Source organism: Candoia aspera, chromosome 3 (genome assembly GCF_035149785.1).
Source record: "Candoia aspera isolate rCanAsp1 chromosome 3, rCanAsp1.hap2, whole genome shotgun sequence".
NCBI classification, from domain to species: Eukaryota; Metazoa; Chordata; class Lepidosauria; order Squamata; family Boidae; genus Candoia; species Candoia aspera.
In genome coordinates this window covers 60,276,958-60,298,836 of record NC_086155.1, presented here as the reverse complement: position 1 = coordinate 60,298,836, position 21,879 = coordinate 60,276,958, and the positions used below count along the sequence as shown (strand labels likewise).

General features: G+C 39.8%; 2 protein-coding genes across 3 annotated transcripts in view; one reads left to right on the top strand and one right to left on the bottom strand.

The window, feature by feature from the left end:
• The first annotated feature begins 2,394 nt into the window (after nucleotides 1-2,394).
• On the top strand, nucleotides 2,395-15,920 carry LOC134493390 (cytochrome P450 4A4-like). Of its 2 annotated transcripts, XM_063297888.1 has the most exons (12): nucleotides 2,395-2,607; nucleotides 3,087-3,231; nucleotides 4,256-4,300; nucleotides 5,076-5,203; nucleotides 6,235-6,365; nucleotides 6,476-6,630; nucleotides 7,418-7,524; nucleotides 9,600-9,790; nucleotides 11,528-11,661; nucleotides 14,254-14,318; nucleotides 14,593-14,675; nucleotides 15,361-15,920. In XM_063297888.1, the coding sequence occupies exons 1-12, from the start codon at nucleotides 2,425-2,427 to the stop codon at nucleotides 15,527-15,529; spliced, it is 1,536 nt and encodes a 511-aa protein (XP_063153958.1). In that variant the 5' UTR covers nucleotides 2,395-2,424; the 3' UTR covers nucleotides 15,530-15,920. The 2 variants fall into 2 exon arrangements, with proteins under 2 accessions (XP_063153958.1, XP_063153959.1); XM_063297889.1 differs by lacking the exons at nucleotides 2,395-2,607; nucleotides 3,087-3,231; nucleotides 4,256-4,300 and adding an exon at nucleotides 4,681-4,776 and having other exon boundaries at nucleotides 15,361-15,916.
• A 434-nt stretch (nucleotides 15,921-16,354) lies between these two features.
• The window catches only part of LOC134493393 (cytochrome P450 4B1-like), a 44,491-nt gene continuing 38,966 nt past the window's right edge, over nucleotides 16,355-21,879 (bottom strand). The window contains exon 13 of the mRNA XM_063297892.1: nucleotides 16,355-16,783. Coding sequence (XP_063153962.1) covers nucleotides 16,768-16,783 — 16 coding nt within the window. The 3' untranslated portion in view covers nucleotides 16,355-16,767. The remainder of the gene's footprint in view (nucleotides 16,784-21,879) is intronic.

The following is a 21,879-nucleotide window of genomic DNA, read 5'->3' as shown; positions in this document are numbered from 1 at the left end:
CAAGTTAAATATTACATAAGTTAACAAGACAGTACAAGTTCCATCCTTGGAGCTATATTTAATATATAAGCTGAAAGCAGTTTCTCTTGCACACATAAATACACACAGATGTTGCTAGTTTCATATATGTTCACCTTTGCTAATATGCACGTGAGGGAAAAAAGATGACTTTTTTCAATAGCTCTCCTCCCAAGCTATAAGTTCCTCTCTGAAGATTCTTTTTAAAGAGTGAGGTGGTCCCTTAAACAATCAAACTATAAACTCTTTAGGACTTTAAATTATGCCTGATAAAGAAGCAATTGTGAACAAGTATCACTCTTTCAGTACAGGCATCATACAAACCCTGGATTTTGTATTGGCTAGGTCAGCAGATGAGCTGTTGCGATTTGTACCAACTGCATCCTTTGGACTCCTTTTAAGAGTAGGCCAACATACAACTTCTTTGTTTGTGATGCATGGTTTTAATTAGTAATTTGAAACTATTCTTTTTCATACTGTTTTTCTTAATATGTTCTGGTTTGGAAGTCGCGTTGTGGTTATCTCTTTTAAATTTGAGCAAGTTAACCCTAAAAGATGGATTATACATTTTTAAAGAAAAATAAAAAATAGCATATCTGCCCATCAGCAGGAGTATACATCATAATACTTCAGTTTGTTTGTCTGCTTAGATGAGGACATCACTAAAATTGAAAAGACATTTGCTTGGACATGTGAATTTCAGGTAACAGTGACAGAAATGATGGTGGGGCAAATAGGGGGATAATGTGGAAAGATATGCTGTCACCAACCACGTCACTGCAGATTCTCTTCTGAGTTTTGATTCAGAATAGTATCCCCCACCCCCAACTGGAAGGATTGCAGTGCTTCTGAGATCTTTTAGAAAGGCTCTTCCTCTCTTGGCTTAATACTTGAGAAAGGTAAATTTTGAAAAAAGAAAACACTTTTTCTTTTTCAACTGCCATCAAGTAGAATAGTGTTTGCTCAGGAGAATATATAATTACAGTAGTCATTCTGTTGTTCAGTGACAGTACATACCCACACTGATATGGAGAATTGTTTTTTTAAAAAAACCAGATCCTACTATTTAATCTCAATTAAATATACAGTTTCTTGAAGATTACAGTTTGGAACTTGTAAAGGAGCACCATCTTTGAATTTCCTCCAGAGACTTAGCAGCATCATAAAGTTTGGGGAAGCAGAGAAAGTAAAAATGGCTAATGGAAAGGGTGCTATAGAGTTATCTTTAGAAAGAATAATCCTCTTTAGTCCTTTTTAGACTTTACTCAGCATTGTATCCAGTCACAAAATGGAGTTATACAGCCACCCTTGCTTTGAAGGCCTAATGGCCATACTTGATTTTTCAACAGCATGTTGGGGACAGTCTACCAGAAGGAGCGAGTATACAAACTAGTTTTGATTTTATCTCATTAATAATTTTAATATTGGATTAAAATTTAATTTTACCTTTATATTCAATTATTTAATGTTTTTCCCTTTCCATCGCATTAAAATTTCAATTTGGTAACAAAATCTGGAGATGCCCATGGAACTTAGGGTGTCCTATTGCCTTCACCTCCACAAAAGATCAGCCCCCTCTTTCTTTACCTGCTCCGTAGTGTCATTGTTTTGATGAGCACACTATAATTTGCCAAAATGGCTTGCATTTATTGATTACAGCTAGCAAAGAACTCGAAGGAGTGGAGAATTAGAGGAGCAGACTTTCCCTGTGAGTGCACTGAGTTACTTTCATGGTGAAGAGCTGCTGTTCCTGGGCTCACCTATGCAAAGGGGCTGGGAAGAAGTGCTCAAACTCTGGAGGCTTTAACTTCCTTGAATGGTTGGAAAGGGTATGAGTAGCAAAGGGCCCCCTTTTTGTTTGTTTATTGGACATCAGGTTTTGATTAGCATGGATTAATAGTCAAGAGATCCACTGCTTGGGACAAATTCAGTTGCTTCCACAAACAACATCTCCCTGCTTGATACCAAGCCTGCATTTGGATCTCAGAAAAAAACAGTTGAAATAAAACAGTTCCAAGCAATTACAGAAAGTGGATATCCAGCAAATATCTTCCTTATGGTTAGGTAAAACCACACTTAAGATCATCCAGAGTGTGATTCATTTTATGAAATATAATTTTATTTAACTGATGAAAGAGAGAGAAACATGCAGACACCTGCTATCTTACTCATAATGACTTGTAAAGTTTAGATGAGATGATAAGCTGATTGAAACCTTTATCTAGAGTTTACTCTCAAGCCAATGATTAATTGTTGAGAAAATTTGGGTGAAAGGGGAAAACAAGTTGCGACAAAAGGCTCACCTGAGGAACACCCATTTTGCAGCTTATTGGTGGCAACATTTATCCCTTGTTAAGCTTAAAAACCCAGCCAGGGAAGTAACACTATTCCAGAGGCTTCAGCATCATGGTATTTATGATGGAGAAAACATCAGGTTTCTACCAGCTCACACTTATTTGTTCTGGGTTCTGTCTTGTTTATGCCCTGGTTAAAATCATCCAACTGTATTACGGCAGACAAAAGCAGCTTAAAGCTTATAAAAATTTCCCAGGCCCTCCTGCTCACTGGCTGTATGGCAACATCCATCAGGTAAGAAACAGCAAAATATATGGGGAGATGATGGGGCAGAAGACAACAGTGAATTTCAGACATAACAGGACACACAGTTTAATTTCTCTTGAAACTGTTTAAAGATTATAATCAGCATTTTACAATATTGAATATTTTTTAACCATTGATTGTGGCTCTGTTTCTATCAAATAAATAACTTTGTTCTAATGTCTATGTTCCAGGAAGAAATCTAAGAAGCAGCTAATTTTATTTATTCATTTATCTATTTATTCATCAAATTTATATGGCTGCTCATCTCACGTAAGGTGAATCTAATACAGGAAATATACTATCTTTTCTTAATTAATTGTGCCTTACATTATGTGTGCCTTTTACACATTCTTGTCTTCGTTTGCATTACACAGGATGATATAAATGGACAAATATTCTGAGTCTGATGAGTGCCAGGGTTTAAAGACAAAGCCCTGCAACTAAACATGATTTTCTCATCTTTGCAGATACCCAGCGAAAGAGAAGAACTGAAGTTGATGTCGGAGTGGGCTGAAATATATCCTTATGCTTTCCCCAGATGGTTTGGGGCATTTGTTTCTTCTATAGTTACCAGTCACCCAGAGTATGCCAAAACTTTGTTTGCCAGAGGAGGTAAGTACATCTCAGTTAGGACAATGACTAGTAACCATGCAGTTATACATATATAGAGATTTTCACTAGAGAACATTCCCCGTATGTTCTCTATATTAACAGCCATACATCTCTTTAATAAATAAATATTTCTGTGAGAGCCTCAGTTACCTTTCAGCTTCTCCTGTGAAGTTTATATTAATAGTAATATGTGATAACGCTACACACAACAAAAAGTGAGTTGTCTCACTTGTATATCCTTGGCATTCACTTTATATACCTAATTAAATCAAGAACTCTTTTAAATCTATGCTCATTAAAGTATGCCTCTTCTCTACTGCAATTCAGAGACACAACTTCAGAAAGAGTAAAAATATTCTCAGCAAGATTTAATGATCTCCACTAAACTCTGCTAAACCTTTCTTGTAAACATGTACTGCACATTTGAAGAATTTTTCTTTTGTTATGATCCAGTGTTTGAGGCAGTGTTTCTCAACCTTGGCAACTTTAATATGTGTGGATGTCAATTCCCAGAATTGAATGAATTTAATTTTAGAGCTGAACAGAAGTTGGTGCTACTACTGTATGCTGTGGAAATACTTCACAAAACACAGAATGATGGATTTAGGATTTTTGTAGCAACACCGAAAAAGTACAGTCCATTATTTTTGCCATGAACTTTGATAGCCATATGTTTTCATGTAAATTGCTTTGCTTGTCATACATAAGATACACATATTTCTGTGGCTCAGTTTATTGATACTCTCGTATTTGTTCCAGGGCCGCAACTGGGGGGGGGGGGCAAGCGGGGCATGTGCCCTGGGCGCCATGCTGGGGAGGCGCCAAAATGAGCGCTGGGGAGGGGCACTAAAATGAGCGCAGAATCCATGTTTGCCCAGGTGAAAGAGACCCTAGTTGTGGGCCTGATTTGTTCAATGAAAGAAAGATGCAGTAAGCTTCCAATGTAGATCTCATCCACGCTAAATATGTTAATTGTTTCAGTATATGTGTAGCATTGAGTTGTAACTTTGTTTGGATTTTCTAGATCCAAAGCCTGAATTCATCTATGCACCTTTGATTCCTTGGATTGGTATGTATAAAAATTAAAATCAGTTATAAGCATTTTTCTCTATTTTCCCTTTTTTTACAGTCATAGTTATATTGACAATTCCATTATGCTGTTTGTTGAGGTGTAGCTCTTCAGTGTTAACTTGATGTTCTCCAGTCTTCTGTCGGCTGGTGTTCTTTGTATATGCTGGGACAAAAATCTAGAAGAATGTTCAGAACACACCTGAAAGGTACCTAGTTGGGGAAGCCCAGTTGAATTTACAAGAATTTTAATTTGGTCTTAAAAGACTGATTATCACATCTACGTTTTAAGGAACTAAAGGGCATAGAAGGGAAGTGATTTGTCCCAGATCACTCAGTTGGCTTCTGTGCCTAATGGAGGAGTCATATTCCCACACAGAATTCTAAAACAACCTGAAATGATATGCAACAGTCCTTGAACTCTGTGGTTGAAATATGATCATCATCATCAAAAGAATATCAAAAGAAGCAACTCTGGTCTGCACGTGCCCTTTTTAAAAAATTTTTGCTGTCATTCCTTTGAATGAAGAAAGATATTTCTTTTCATAAAAGAAAGATATTTCTTTTATGGGATTTTGAAAGAGGAGCCTGGCACTGCAGGTACATTGGCTCTGTCTTAGCACCTTCAAATGTCTCAAGCTTGAGATAAACTGCCTATCTATTCTAAGCACAAACAAGCTCTTAGCTCTGCCAGAGCAGATATGATAGCAGTGAAATCTCCACCACCACCACCACCTAGTTAAAAGGTAATTAATCTTTTTTCTTTGTACCTGTAGGAAAAGGACTGCTTGTCTCAAGTGGCTCAAAATGGCGTCAGCACAGACGGTTGTTAACACCTGCTTTTCACTATAATATTTTGAAACCCTATGTGGCGTTAATTGCAGATTCAACCAAAGTTATGCTGGTAAGGAAAGATTTTTTCAGATTATACAAGCAGATGCACAATGACCTGGAAGTCATTGTAAACTGAGCAGGACCATTCCTAACTAGCTCTTGGATGGGAGACCACCAGAATTTCCAGGGTTGTAGAGTAAACTAGGAAATTAGAAAACAAATAAAAAAAATAGGAATGGGAAATCTCTTCCCTGTTGTTGCTAAGTAAATAATATGGACATACAGTATCTATGTAGTCACCTGAAGCTGAGCTCAACTCAGTGGTATATTGTACAGCAGTTCACCAATACAGTATATGGCATAGGAACCCTACAAATTTATTTATTTTCGTTCTATCCCGCCTTTATTATTTTTATAAATAACTCAAGGCAGTGAACATACCCAATACTCCTTCCTCTTCCTATTTTCCCCACAACAACCACCCTGTGAGGGGAGTTGGGCTGAGAGAGAGAGACTGGCCCAAGGTCACCCAGCCGGCTTTCATACCTAAGGCGGAACTAGAACTCAGTCTCCTGGCTTCTAGCCCATTGCCTTAACCACTAGACCATATTAGAGAAAATATGGAGTCTGGTAAATGCAAATGGAAGTGACCGTGGCTATTTCTGTTCTGTTTTTTGCTAACCTTTGCCATGATGGAGTGTAGCCCAACTCTTGGTCTTCATCGTGAAATGTTTGCTTCTCAGTCAGTGAAAAAATAAGCTCCAACCTGGGACAAACTATTTACATTTGAATTTTTAAAAGTTGTCTCAAGCTCAGTGCAGCGTGTTAGTGGTAAGGGAGAAAGAATGATGGTGGTAATGCAATGCCTGAAAACATGATTTTTAAAAAAATTATTTTCTGTCCCACCTTTATTATTTTTATAAATAACTCAAGGCAGTGAACATACCTAATACTCCTTCCTCCTCCTATTTTCCCCACAACAACCACCCTGTGAGGTGAGTTGGGCTAAGAGAGAGCAACTGGCCCAAGGTCACCCAGCCGGCTTTCATGCCTAAGGCAGGACTAGAACTCACACTGTTCCATCTCTATTTGCCACACCAGGATAAATGGGAGAAGCTGATTGCAAAGGAGCCCATGAAGTCTTTGGAGATGTTTGAGCATGTTAGTTTAATGACTCTTGACAGCATCATGAAATGTGCATTCAGTTACCGGAGCAACTGCCAAATTGACAGGTCAGAACTGCTGTAACAATACATTCTAATAACACAAGTGTTGGGCGATACTGATCATATTCGTATAGTACATATTTTTTTGTAAAAAAAATCATTTTTTCCTCTATCAGAGATCTGGATTATTATGTCCAAGCTGTGTCTGACTTAACTCTTCTATTGTTTCGGAGAGTAATCTCTACTATACTTCGGAGTGATTTCCTATATTCATGTACCCCATCAGGACGGCAATTTAAACAGGCCTGTAGATTGGCACATCAACATACAGGTAGCTCACAAAGTGGCATTTCTTTTTTCTCTTGTCCTTTGGCAAGATTAAGACAAAATCACAATGGGAGTGTCTTGGCTTGCCAGGGTAGCCAGTTAATGAAGATATGGAGGAGGAATGGTTATAGCCGGGAGTCAAATTTTGGGGACAGTTTCAGTAATGGAAGCCAAACATGCTGAAACCATTTATACTGAAACTCTTTCCTCTAATGCTATTACATAAGAGCTATTTACATGACAAGTAGGAAGGTTTTCAAAGCACCGTTTCATTTGGCAGGAAAGTTGTTCAATCTTCACGCGAAAGCTAATGACTAAGATTATGATGTTTAAAACAGCATATTTTATTCTTTCACTTATTTCACCATGTTGTCCTCTGCATGTCTTCTTAGAAGCAAGTCCCAGTGAGTTCAGTGAGGCTTATTACTATATAAATAATGTTTTCTGATTCTGCTTGTAATGGGGACGAGCCTTGGTAGGCCTTGAGTATGTCAATGAAATACTTGACCTACCAACATACAATATCTTCTATCCATCACTAGTATAAATTGACTAGCATCAGAAAGACCCTGTTGAATTTTCTTGGAGCCTAAAAAGGGGTTTCAATGTATACTGATTTTATTCTGAATAGCTCTTAGCTTGCATATCGCAAATTTTATTTCTAATAAAAGGAACCAAATTAATCTCTCAGGACAACATAACAGCCTTTTCTCTGAAGTCAAGGGATAAAATAAGACAAATATATTGAACTTCTTATTCCTGGTATTAACTCATCTTGTATTACTTCATAGAAAAAGTAATTGAGGAGAGAAAGAATTCACTACAGAATGAAAGAGAGCTTGAAAAGATCCAAAAGAAGCGACATTTGGATTTTTTAGACATTCTTCTTTGTGCCAAAGTAAGAAACCATAGGAAGCTTTTTAACAGCCTCTTGTCTCACACTGTTATGATAGAAATTACAATACAAAATGAAATAGTGTTTTTACAACAGTAAAAAGTCTATATTTCCACATAACATGGACATAAATTTGATACACTAACAAACTAGATAGATCTGAATAGATATTATGATAAACTGGGGGAAATTAATTTGAATCTTTGTCAGTGGCTTATTTGCAATATGTCTGTAAAAGAAAAATAAGATGAGAAAGTCAACAGTAGGGCAGAAAAATAAAGTTAAAGCAACCCATATTCAACATAGCTTGCAATTTTTGTAACAGTATTGCAGATAAGAGCTTTCTCATATCAAAGAGTTTCTGTTGTCAAACAGTTGCTGACTCAAAGCGTTTGTACAAATAAATTGTGTAACAAATAAGATAAATTTTATGTTTTAATGGGGCTGCCAGGTCAGGGATTTGATGTTCTTTTTCAGAGTTGCACAGAAGGGAAAACTTCACCAGATCTGTTACCACACCACTTATGAGAGCAAAGTCCATATCGTAATTCTGGTCCTTCTATTATTGGACAAAATGTAATTGGAAAAAAGGCTGTGAAGGGGAAAGTTTCCCCTGGTTTTCCTTTTATAACTTCCTTTCAAGCCATACGACGTGCAGATGCAATGGGAAACAGAAATAATAATTCTCATTCCCAATAATAAAGTAACACTGAAAAGTTGCTAAACGGTAAAGGCAAATGGTTATGGACTCATTCTCATGTCCTGCTCATCTTGTCATGAAGATGCTAACTATTTTTAAAGGACATGCCCATGTGACAGTTGCCTAGGTCTCATCCCCAGCCCATTGCAGAGGCAGTTTAAAATTTTAAAGAGGCAGTTTGTGGTTTTAAAGCAATGTTTTCCTTCTTCCAACATTTTTGCTGAGGATGTGATCTATGGCACTTCATTGGCCAAGTTGGGGATAATAGAGTCTTTGAAGAAGGGATCAATTAATTATTTTTTTAAACACAATTTAAAAAAACTACATTGTTTACAACTGCAGAAGGGAGGGTAGAAGATAGGAAGAAGGTGGTGAAATCCCACAATTCCTTGCAAAAATAGAATTAAATGAATCAGATGTATTGTATTTTTAATTGGAGAGGGGAGGGGGAAAGAAGGCAAAACGAAGACTCAAAGTCAATTAATTTTAGAGCAGTCCTTCTTTCTTCCTCTCTGTTTGTATTTATGTTTCTCAGCACTCACTCCACTTTCTTTGGTAAGCCCAAAGCCTAGTTTGCAAGTAAAGATAACCAAGTATCATGGTCTCTTGATGCAGCAGAAAATTCCACTTTACCTTGCAACCACCCCTTGCATCAATTACCTCTTTTAGATACTTTTAAAGCTGGTTGAAAGCACTATTTCAGAACAGCACTAAACTCACATTCAAAAAGGAGTCTGACCATAAGTGCATATCAGCTACCTTTGAATTCACTCATGCAAAACACTTATGCAGAACCAGGGCAAGTTTTCCCAGATGGTTAAACTTGATAGCCCAGACATCTGTCAAAATCTGCTTTTTCCTCATCCTTATCCTGATTCTATGTTAAGGAAAGTCATTATTGAATGTTTTTCCTAGCAGCTGATGATGCTTGGTGGAAGAGAAAACGAAACCAGAGGAATCCCCAGTTGCTTTCCTTTACTTGTCCTGCATTCAGTCTGTATTGGCAGAACCAGTCACTTGTCTAATCACTAAGGCAGAATAAAATTTGGCAAAAAGACATAGCAGTTTATGTCAGCATGCTTTTTGCCAACTCAAAGACTGGAGCAATGAACATGACCACCTTCAAAAGGAAGAGCCCTTAAGTGTGTCTTACTTGTTCAAACCATGGTAGAATAAATCCCAATAGTACCCATGCATCTGAATCCAATAACATCATAAATGTAGAAACTCAGTTTTTTGACACTTTCATCTTTGGTCTAATTTTATGTTGACTTCATCTTTTTATTTTTCTTTAAATGAATGCTCACTGAGTGTAACATCGGAACGGGAACATGACACTGAGAGTGGTCCTTGCTGATTCTTCTTCTCCATTTATCAGTATGAAGATGGAACTGGATTATCTGATGAAGATCTCCGTGCTGAAGTGGACACTTTCATGTTTGCTGGCCATGATACAACAGCCACTGGTATCTCTTGGACATTATATGCCATGGCTAAGCATCCAGAACACCAGCAGAAATGCAGAGAAGAAATCAAGGAAATCCTGGGGGATCGTGAAGACATTCACTGGTGAATACAATATTGCTTCCTTTTGATTTCTTACATCAGTGACTCGATTTAAGTATAACATGACATAATACCCATTAAAAAAGTATTTTTAAAGCAAACAAAAATGGGAACGCCTAGAGGCTGTCAGAAGGACAAACTGGTGAGAGGGGATGTTTAATCCTTTCACTTGGTATCACCCATGTTCTGGCTTTTTGAATCAAGAGGGAGCAAAGGGTAGGACAACCATCACTATAGCTGTCATTGTTATGTTTAGCTTCATAGGACTTCCTATGGCATCACTGTTGGTCAGCGGTATCATTATCTATGGCAATGTGTTAAGAGGCACTATTATCTCTATTCCATTGCGGGATTAGGGAGGATACTGGTCACCACAGCAACTTCTTGCTGTATGTGTACTGCAGAACTTCTTCCTGTCCTATTTCTTTAAACCTACAGGTGGAAGAACAGCTGGAGGTGGGGGTTGTAGGGAGAAAAATTGTCCATCCACTTGTCCACCCCCGATTAAAGCTTCCAGTTCTATTTTTCAATGAAAGAAGACAGAAAAAAGGCTAACCAGAAGACTATTACCCTTGAAAGAGAATAAAAGGCCTGCTTCACATATTTCTGTCTTAATTATAATTAATTTATTATGCAACTGCTTGATTCTCATACTGATTGTATCCTCTAAATCATTCATTTCTGATGTTATAAGAAAGTCTTACAGGAAAGATGAGAATAATTAGATACAATATGATGCTTGGGCACAAAGCATGACACAGTCATAACCATGTGGTTATGATTCAGCAGGATGTACTTTCAGGCAACCATATTAATAATTGGCAATTTGGAACTAGAAGCTGAATTTATTGTCCAAGCATTAGAAATTTTTACTTTCAAATGTCCTTTTTAATTATAAACTAAACAACTAGCCCCCTCTTAGAACAGACTCTTTGCCAGGCATTCACAATACTGAAGGCTGATTGCCAGACATATTCACAGGAGGAGAGGTGTACTCTGTTAAATACACGGAAGGACACTTCCCCTATTCTCTCCCATTGCTTGAGACAGAAAAAAAATTGGTTCTTTTAAAAGCAAAGTCAGAAGCTGGGACCTGAGGCTGAGCAGCACAGAGCAAGCAGACTAATGTTATTCTTCACAGCTTGTGAGTTTGGGAATTTTCAAGACAGCTCAGGTAATTGAGGCAGACAGAACATCTACTGTATCTCAGGTTTGTTTCCTTCCAGATGCTAACTCAAATCTCTTTTCCCATGCTCTTATTTCTCTCTATGTGCTAGTTTATTGTGTGCAATTTACCCCCTCTTCAGGCTGGTCATAAATCTATTAATTTTAATTACATTTTTGTAATCATGTGAATCCTACCCTAATCCCTAGCTGCTTCCAGTTCTTGCAGTTACCTTCCCACCAAAGTAATGGGTGAAAAAACCTAATACCTTTTACGCACCTTGAAGCTGCCCTTGGATGGTGTCAGAATTAGGGTGGGGTGGGGGACACTACTTTACACCGTTGCAGTTAAGGATAAGTTAAGCTTGTCTCATTCGTGCCCTGCAGTTGAGATGAAGGCAATGTCACAGGTGGAAGGAAAAAGGTGTTGCCAGGGCATATTGGGGTGAGTGTTAAGCGCAATGAGTAGTAATACTGAATGGTTGCTTGATTTAATTCCAGGTGATACACTGCTTTGGCATCTACAGGAGCAGTTAACTGGCAGAAGAATTAATTGTTTTTCTCTATAACTTTCAGGGATGATCTTGGTAAGATGACTTATACCACAATGTGCATAAAAGAAAGTTTCCGTATATACTCTCCAGTTCCATCGGTGTCCCGAAAGCTCAGCAAACCTATTACTTTTTTTGATGGACGCACTTTGCCTGAAGGTTTGCAGTTTTTTTAATTTAAAACAAAATTCTTACTTTCATTCCATTTTGTGCTGCTCAGTGTTGGATGACATCTAAGCTCTGAATATAAATGATACAGTTGAAAATGGTAAAATCATAGTAATAATGTTCAAATGTTTGACACATTCTTGTTTGGGTGACATCAGATCCTATGGAGAAATCTTCCCTTCCAATCTTCCCCTTCCCCTTCTAGGAAATACAGATAATGAAATTTTAATTCATTCATACTATATGGTAAAGTGCAAAGCAGCCCACAAAAGTCAATATTTAGAATTCACTTGAAGATATTCTTTGTCTGTTTAAACCCCGCCAAAACAGTTCAGAATTACATCAAGTGTTCTGAAATTAGATGAATTAAACATTGCATTATGTCTACAAAACTGTACTGAGAGCACATCAAACTAAAGAGTTACTCCAGTTAGAATAAGCAATTGGCCATTATAACAGAACTATTAAGAATACACAACTTCAGCCATCTGAATTAATTGAAGTTCTCTGATACCTTCTGCTCCAAGAACTTAAGTTGATTTTTGGGAAATAGATAATGATTAATTGGGAGTTTGCAGGGCAAGATGGCAAGTCATAGCCACCTGGGCTAATTTCTAGGAAAAATAGACAAAGTCAGATCTAGTTAGTTCTTGGATGAGAGATCATCAGGAAATTCCAGGGCTGTAGTTTAACCTGGAAGCTTGACAAAAAACATCCTGGAACAAAGCAGTGGCAAACCACTTCTGTACTGTTGCCAAGAAAACCCTATGGATGTCCTAGGAATTGACTTTGACCCTTTACCATTATCAAAAGTTATGGTCCTGATCATAAAACATTGTGTGGGTTTCTTTTCTATGTGATACTTAGACTCTGCTTAATGGTATCACCATAGTTATACCTAGGGTCTAGATAAGCTATTGCCCAGTTGCAGCTGGAATGAAATTGGACACATTTAAGAATGATTCAGATACTAAACTGGGGTCAGTAGCACCCTCTTCCTGTTGTCAAATATGGGATTCTCTTTCATGTTCAAACCATTTATTGAATATATAGGTGTTTACACTTTTATACTCAGGATTACTTATTCATTATAACACAAGGGAAGTATATCTAATAAAAAAAAAGATTTGACCCTTTTCCCCATGCTAAATTGACTTTATGGGGAAACCTAACTTTAAAAATTGGGGAAAAGACGGTCATATGGAAAAATTGGATGGAAGCGGGGATATTGATTTTGAACCAACTGAAGATGAATTTTTAGTATACACTATGTTAAGAGATAAATATCATCTATAGATGTAACCCAATGGCAATAGTTAACAGCTACACCATTTGTTAACATTGTTTGGACCAGCAGCATTTTCAGCTTCTGAGATACCTGAGGTACTGTGATGGAATGTAAGTGTGACCTTGGAAGATGGGAATGCCGCCTAGGAAATATATGATCAGATAAAAGAGAAAGGAGCCCACAACAGAGCAACGGCCAGAGAAAGAAACTTAGGAAGGACCCACCCTAACTACTCAGGGCAGGAGTAAATAGGGAGGGTGGGAGATTTGTACTTTCAGACTTGTAAGATTCTGTTAATGTAGCCTTACAATAAAGTAGAATTAGCTCATCTCATCATGTTTCCTGTCTGGTTTACCTGGAAGGGCTGACAGATACTAGAACAACTTGTTAAATCCTTCAAAATTGAGAAACCTACTACTAATTTTTATAGATATTTGTTATCACTAAATCAGTCAGATATGCAGATACTAAGAAATGAGTGGAATAAAGAATTAGAGGTTCCTATATTGCCTAGACAATGGGAGAGTGTCTTAACTTCTATATCAAGAGTGTCAATGGACGTCAAATCACAACTTATACAACAAAAAATAATATTTAGAATTTATTGGACTTTGGAATTTATTTTATACAACTATGTTTGTATAAAAAAGGACTGTCAAAAACAGAATTTTGTTGGATATGTAATAAGGATAATGCTTCTTTAAAATACATGTTTTTAATATGTCCTATAGTTACTAAGTTTTGGGAGAAAGTAGTGGATTATATAAATATGACTGGGTCACAAAAGCTAAAAGAATGAAAGTTAAGGTTATATAAATGTATTAGAAATTAATATATATGTACTTGAAAATTATTTACAATAGATAAATATAGAGAGAGTTTTAACTGTTAATTCTTATGATGATATATATTATTTTATTTTTTTTCTGTTGTGTTTTTTTCACCTTTTAAAGCACTTTCTATGTGTAGGGTTTTTTTCTTTTTTGAAAATGTATGTATTCACATTATAATTATCTTAATGGTTTTTTTTCTTTTTCTGTTATTATTTTAAAAGCGATAAAAATTAAAAAAATAACCCAAGGGAAGTCCATTGCTGCAGGTTCTGTGAACAGATCCATAAATTAATAAAAATCTGAATACTGTAGTTAGTTTAGTAGTCCCCATGAGCACTTTCCTTGATAAATATAAATGCAAACTGCCTAGAACTGGCTGCAAAATTCTTATCCTGTCCTTTGATCTTGTTTCAGCCTCTGACAATGTTTTAATCACTGTCTTCTCTGGTTCTTTATTTTCAGGTATTGTAGTTACAGTTGACATTTACTCTCTTCATAAAAACCCCAGAGTATGGCAAGATCCTTTTGTAAGTATTTTTTTTCATCAAATAATGACGGTGATTGAGGGGACTAACTGTTATAAAAATTTGCTACTCTTTATCAAGACTTTTATATGTGCACAGATTCTCTACAATGGAGGTAATCCCCATTTATCATCTTCAGGGCATTGTTTTGACCCACTATATTTCCAGAGCAAGGGGTAATGTTATCCTGAGATGCTCCAATAGCTTTATAATCGTGCAAGTAATTAGAAAAAGCAAATATATATTATTGCTCTATATTGTTCTTCTCTCACTCCAGGAATTTGATCCTATGAGGTTTTCAGCAGAGAACTCCTCCAAAAGGCATTCTCATGCATTTATTCCTTTTGCAGCTGGGTCAAGGTGAGTCTACAATCCATTTTTAGAGCATTATTTTAAAAAAAGAATGTCTGTGTCCTATCCCAAGCATTGTTATTTGCTGTCTTTTCAGAGTCTTATGAAATGTTGTTACAGCTAAGAATGACAGGCAGACATGTTAAATATACAAGTTTATGATCCTCAAAAGTGGTGCAATTGACACAGCTGTTTTATTTTGTTTTTTTAATTAAATGAGGAAATGTTTTCCTAGTTAAAAGGACAGATCCTGTACCTATGGCTGTGCATTATAGCATCCAAAACTGTATTTACAAGTCTGTACAGGATGGAAGACCCCAGCAAAGGGTTGATAACTGGGCATAATTCAAATATGATACTCAGTCCCTGATCATTATTTCTCATGGCACTTTCCCACTTAGTTACTTCAGTTAAATGAAACCCCTGTAGACTAAATGCTTCCACTGAAGAAGAGAAATATTTCATGCACTCACATCTTGATTTTATTGACTTAATTCATTGTCCTCACCTGCTCAGTTTTCAAGGTACCTATAAATGATTGCACTTCTCATTACATGCTATTCTTAATTTGCATCGCTTACTAATTGGTAGGTAACTGAGTAGCAAAAACCCCTCTATCTTATTCTGAATGTCAACCAGCCTTCTTCTATAATGAGTAAAACAAGTTTTTTTTTGCTCTTCCTTTTCTCATTAGGAATTGCATTGGACAGCAATTTGCTATGAATGAACTAAAAATAGCACTTGCTCTGACACTCCTTCGCTTTGAAATAATGCTGGATGCAGAAAAACCTCCTATTGTAGTCCCTCAGGTTGTCCTTAAATCTGAAAATGGAATACACCTCATTTTAAAGAAGCTCAGCTGATTCTGAAAAACTCTTACAGGATTTGGTACCAAGAAGACTGTAAGATGAAGATGGGGCATTAGAGACCACACAAAAACATAAAGAGGTGTCTAATTCATACTGTAGCTTTTCTGTCATGTGAAATCCCTTCTACTCTGTGGACACTAGAAAACCTTTCTCTATTTTGTTTTTTACCTTAATTACTTGTAAATTCTGAAAAAAAACATATCCTTCATTATTTGTCAGAGGAATGCATCATAACCTAACGGTCAAGGAGTCATGGATTTCTCTATCTCAGAATATAAAATGTTGCCTGGAAAATTCCACTAATAAGTCACACCTTAATATTTTCATACCCTAATTGTCCAATAGCATCTTAACTGAAGGACACAAGCCTTTAATCTCTGATTAAATCTGATTTAATCTCTGATTGTTCCACACCTCTGATTTCTCCATGTGTTCAGATGACTGCACTTCTGTTCCATTGCTGTACCAAGTTCAAATGACTGACCAAATGAGAAGGTGAGAACCATTTTAAAGAGCACCATTGTGCCTTGCAATATTTTTTGTTTCATCCATTGTATTTCTACAATTTTGTCTCTGCACAAAGTATAGTTGTTGAACACGAGAGTAACATACAACAATGAACATAACCATCTACAGCAATACAGCAACAGGCCAAAACAAATTTAATAATAATAAGGCTGACAGCATCCAAGAGCAGCTACCAGTTGTATAAAATCTCTTATGCTTCACTGTCCATTAAACTAAATGCAAAGCTAGGTAACCAGTACATGAGGGATAAGAGAGGCTCTTGTGACTTGTAGACAGTTGTAAACCTCCCTCCCTCCCTCCACTTCCCCAGTGTCTTGTCTGCTATTGCTCCCTAAAGAGCTAGAGGTAGTATTGTAATAACAACTGCTTACAACAGCTTGAAACCGCATAACAGAAGTGGTGTGACCCTGAAATGATGGGAGTACCACCCACCCTGCTCCATGCATGGAGGAATTGGAGGCTGGCATTTGTTACCAGTAAAAGGAAAGGAAGATGCTGCTTCTGGACCCAACTTCCTTGCAACTCCAATCTCCCTCTCCCTCTCCCAGCTTGAGTTATGACAGAATAATGTCCTATACGAGGTACAGGACTGGAATGGGAGAGATTGCAAAGAGGCTGAGAAAGAAACCAGAGGATCTCTAGACATAAACAATCAACAGATGGGAGAATGTATTAGTGGCTTATCTAGACAATGGCAGCTCAGTCTAGGCCGCAGAAAACCTGGGAAGAAGAGATTCAAATGTTTATAGAGACTTCGTTTTAAGGAACTCACTAATAACAGAGGGCTGGAAGTTCCTATCACTGTTTCCAAGATGCACTTTTCCTCTAATCCTTGTATTAAAACTCCTTATTGAAATCTGTGTGATTCTTGCTTCCTTGATTTCACCCTGTTCTCTCTCCTCTCCTACATAATGAAGTTAGGGGAGAGGAAGTCAGGCAAGGCGCTCCTCAGAAGATGGGTGGTGGCAATGAAAACTGGACAGAAGCTAGGGCCAGGATGTGAAGACCCAGAGGGCTTCTAGGAATGAATGTTGAAGTCAACATCCTTCCACCCTGTAGGCTTTGTCATGCTGCTCCATGCCTTCCATGCTGTAGAGCAGTGTCTGTCAACCTCAGCCATTTTAAGATGTGTGGTGTCATGAGTAAGGATGGCGAGCAGGGGGCTCACATCCAGAATGTTAAGCACATGCGTAGCACTGAGGAATTGGTCAGCCATTCAAAGAGACACAGATCGGGACCGCCTTAACCTTTGGGGTTTATATGTCTGGGTTTTTCCCACGCTTCTTCAGTTTGTTAGGATTCCTGTTATGTACTAGCAATAAACATTAGAGACCAGTTCCTTGTCTCAGCGTGTTTCCTGGCTGTTAGGACATCAATCCTAACAAACTCCTACTCCCATCGAAAGAGGGAGGAACAAGAAATTAAGGAGAGACGTTTGGAAATGTCTTCAGAAAACCAAGAAATATGGCTCGCCATCCAACAATTGGCAGCAGCCCAGCAACAACACCAACAACAAGTAGATCTCCAGATCAACACATTACAAGCTGCCATGCTACAGCAGTTACAACAACCAGTTCCGATTAACCCACAACCGGCGCCAGCAGCAGCAGCTCCGCCAGTAGTCTTGAGATCCCAGGGCAGTCTACCAGAGAAGTTTGGAGGAGAAGCAGGACAGTTGAGAACATTTCTCACACAGTGCACTATGTTTTTCGACAGCAGACCGGCAGAGTTCCCCACAGACAGAACCAGAGTCACCTTCATCCTAGGCCTGCTGAAGGGACCAGCGGCCAAATGGGCTATTCCCATGGTGGAGAACAACGACCTGATTCTCAACGACTACCAGAACTTTTTGGCAGGGTTCCGAGCACACTTTGACGACCCGATCAGAGAGGCCACGGCCAGCCGGGAGATTCGGAAGCTCAAGCAAGGTAACAAGAGAGTGGGAATCTACATTGCTGATTTCAAGTTGTTAGCAGGAGATCTGGACTGGAATGAGAGTGTATTAAAAGACCAATTCAAACAGGGGCTGGATGAGGAAATTAAGAATGAATTAGTGCGCCAGGGAACACCAGCTACCCTAGAAGCCTTATATCAGTTATCGGTGGTCATAGATGCCAGACTAGAAGAGCTCAGGCAGATGCAACCAGGGAGAAATAGGACCCTCAGACCATTTCCAGGATTTCCAGCTCTCTCCGTAGCATCCACTCACTCAGCACAAGAGGAGCCAATGCAGATTGGGGCAAGCAGGAGACTGATTTCCGAGGCTGAGAGGCAGAGAAGGAGAGAGAGAGCCCTTTGTTTCTACTGTGGACCCCAGGGGCACATGGTGAGAGCTTGCCCAGCGAGAGGCCAAGCAACTTCAGTAAGACCCCCAAGGCAAGCAGCTGAAACAGGAACCATCTCCGCCTCTGCTTCCAACCAGGGAAACTCCATCGGTCTCCCTCCACAGAGCTCAGCAGGGAGACCATCAATCAATTAAGGAGGGCTCATTCCGAGGATTCCAGGCAAGCCTTTTACTACTTACCCGTAATCATGCACGTCAGCCCAGAGCACCAGGTCAAGCTAGAGGCCATCATGGATTCCGGAGCTTCAACCAATTTTATTGATGTGCAGACCGTACAAGACTTCAACATCCCGACCAGAGAATTGCCATGCCCCATAGAAGTGGAGACCATTGATGGTCAGCCCCTCAAGTCAGGGCCGATTAGAAGACTCACAGAACCGGTGCAACTGACAACGGGAAACCACACTGAGTGGATCCAGCTTTATGTTACTGCATCACTAAATGTGCCGGTAATCCTAGGCACGCCTTGGCTGAGGATCCACAACCCGTTGCTGAACTGGACTACAGGAGCAATCTCCTTCCCAGCTAAGGAATGCCAGCACCACAAGGTTCAAGCCGCTCCATGCTCTCCAGCAACCAACGCAGTCACAGTAGCAGGGGGAGTCCAGTTGCCAGCCAAGTATGCAGATTTTGCAGACGTTTTCAGTGAACAAGAGGCCACAGCACTACCCCCCAATAGGGACTGTGACTGCACCATTGAGTTGATACCAGGAGCCAGGGTTCCAGCAAGGAAACAATATCCCATGTCTCCCAAGGAACTAGCCACCTTAAAGGGTTACTTGGACTCCAATCTCCAAAAGGGATTCATCCGACCATCTACTTCCCCAGCGTCTGCTCCTACCTTCTTCGTACCAAAGAAGCCTGACCCGTTGGCACCTGCAACCCAGGAGACACCCATGAGAGTGGTCCATGACTTCAGTTTTTTAAATAAACAAACAAAAAGAGAATCCTATCCTCTGCCCTTAATCTCGGATCTGCTAGATTGTTTACAGAAGTCACGCATTTTTACCAGGTTGGATCTCAGGAGTGCGTACAATCTGATCCGGGTGAAAGAGGGGCACGAATATCTGACTGCTTTCGACACCAGGTTTGGAAAATTTGAGTACCTTGTTATGCCCTTTGGCTTGTCTAATGCAGGAGCCATATTTTCCAGATTTATGATTCAAGTTTTCTCTGATTTACTAGATAAGTATCTGGTCATTTATCTAGATGACATATTAATTTTCTCTGAGGATGCTACAACTCATGTAACCCATGTACGTAATGTCTTGCAAAGACTGAGAGAGAACAGGCTGTTCGCCAAGCTAGAGAAGTGTGCCTTCGATTTAACTGAATTACATTTCCTGGGCTATAAAGTCTCAACAGAAGGCATATCCATGGATCCTTCTAAGGTCCAGGCAATTCTATCTTGGCCACCTCCTCGAAATGTTAAAGAGGTACAAAGGCTCCTAGGATTTTGTAATTTCTATAGGCGTTTCCAAAAGAACTATAGTGAGATCGCTAGACCCCTCACACAGCTTTTGAAGAAAGGAGCAAAATTCATTTGGGGGGAGAGACAGCAAGCAGCCTTCCAAGAATTTAAGCAGCTCTTTGCATCCCAGCCACTGTTAAGACACCCTGATCCCATGAAGCAATTCATAATGCATTCAGATGCTTCAGATATTGCCATTGGGGCGGTGTTATTGCAATATACAAACAAAACTGAGAATACATTGCTTCCTTGTGCCTTTTTTTCACGCCTGCTCTCACCAGCAGAGAGAAACTATGATGTTTTTAACAAGGAGTTGCTGGCAATTAAAGCAGCATTCCAAGAGTGGAGGCACTGGCTAGAAGGGGCGACCTTTCCTGTGAAAGTTTGCACCGATCACAAGAATTTACAGCTTCTGCAAAACACCAGATCCCTCACCCCACGCCAGATCAGATGGAGCCAATTTTTATCCCGTTTCAATTTTGTTATTTCTTATGTGCCTGGGGCGCAAAACTGCTTGGCAGACGCCCTGTCTCGATCCCTTCAGGCAACCCCCATCACTCACCAGGAGGTACAGGCTACCATGTTACAACCTCACAACTTTGATCAGTCTATGAGGGGGAGCCAGACAGAGATTTTAGCAGCAGGCAGACAAGCAGAGGACCTATTTACAAGAGTCAGAGCTCAGCAGCAACAGGACACGTATGCCAGGGCCAGGATGGATGACCTCCAGAGGGCCCCGCAAGATACTGCCTCACCTTTCAATGTGGAGGCAGGAATCCTCTGGCATAGTGGGTGATTGTATATTCCCCCTTCATTGAGGGAAGAAGTACTGAGACTTTGCCATGACCACCAAACGGCAGGCCACGGAGGCGTTTTCAAAACTCTCCATAGAGCTCTGAGAGACTACTGGTGGCCTAAGATGGTTGCAGACATAAAGGGTTACGTTGCTTCTTGTCACACCTGCAGACGAGTCAAGCCTCTCCCAGGGAAGCCCACAGGACTATTGCAACCCCTACCCACCCCCAGTCAGCCTTGGGATACTGTCTCCATGGATTTCATCACTGATTTACCCCCGGTCCAGGGGCTGACTTCCATACTGGTGGTAGTGGACCTTTTCACAAAGATGGCGCATTTTATTCCTTTCAAGGGCCTCCCATCTGCACCAGCCACAGCGCAGTTGTTCATGAACCACGTTTTTAGGTATAGAGGCATGGTGAATCACTTGGTGAGTGACAGAGGCCCACAATTCACTTCCAGGTTCTGGAGGGCCCTTTTCCAGTCATTAGGGGTCCAGATCCACCTGTCATCAGCGCATCATCCTGCCAGTAATGGGCAAGCCGAGAAAATTAACCAGTGGTTACAGCAGTATCTCAGGTGTTACACCACTTATCAGCAAGACAATTGGCCAACCCTGCTACCCATGGCAGAATTTACATATAATAATTCTGTACAGTCCTCTACCAAGATGTCCCCTTTCCAGGCACTCTACAGGGTTAACCCTCGGGTGTTGCCCACCTTCTCCCAGCAGGGAACTGTTCCAGCCGCGGCTGATTTTCTTAAAGAGCAACAAGCCGCACAGGAGTTGTTAAAGGAGCAGCTGAACAGGGCAAAGAGTGTTTACAAGAGGGCGGCAGATGCTCACAGACAGGAAGGGCCAGCGATTGCGGTAGGAGACAAAGTGTGGCTCTCTACCAAGTTTTTGAACTCTACCAGACCCTCCAAGAAATTGGACTCTAAGTTTGTGGGCCCTTTCACTGTGGCACAGCAGATAAATCCAGTGGCTTATCGTTTACAGCTCCCAGCATCCATGAAAGTCCATCCAGTGTTTCACAGAGCCTTGCTAGCCAAAGACCCTCCCCCAAGTGCCTTGCGATCGCAACTACCCCCCCCCTCCAGTAATTGTGGAGGGGGAGGAGGAATACGAAGTTGAGGACATTCTGGACTCTAGGAGGAGGGGAAGGGGCATCCAATATTTCATACACTGGAAAGGGTACCCTGAGG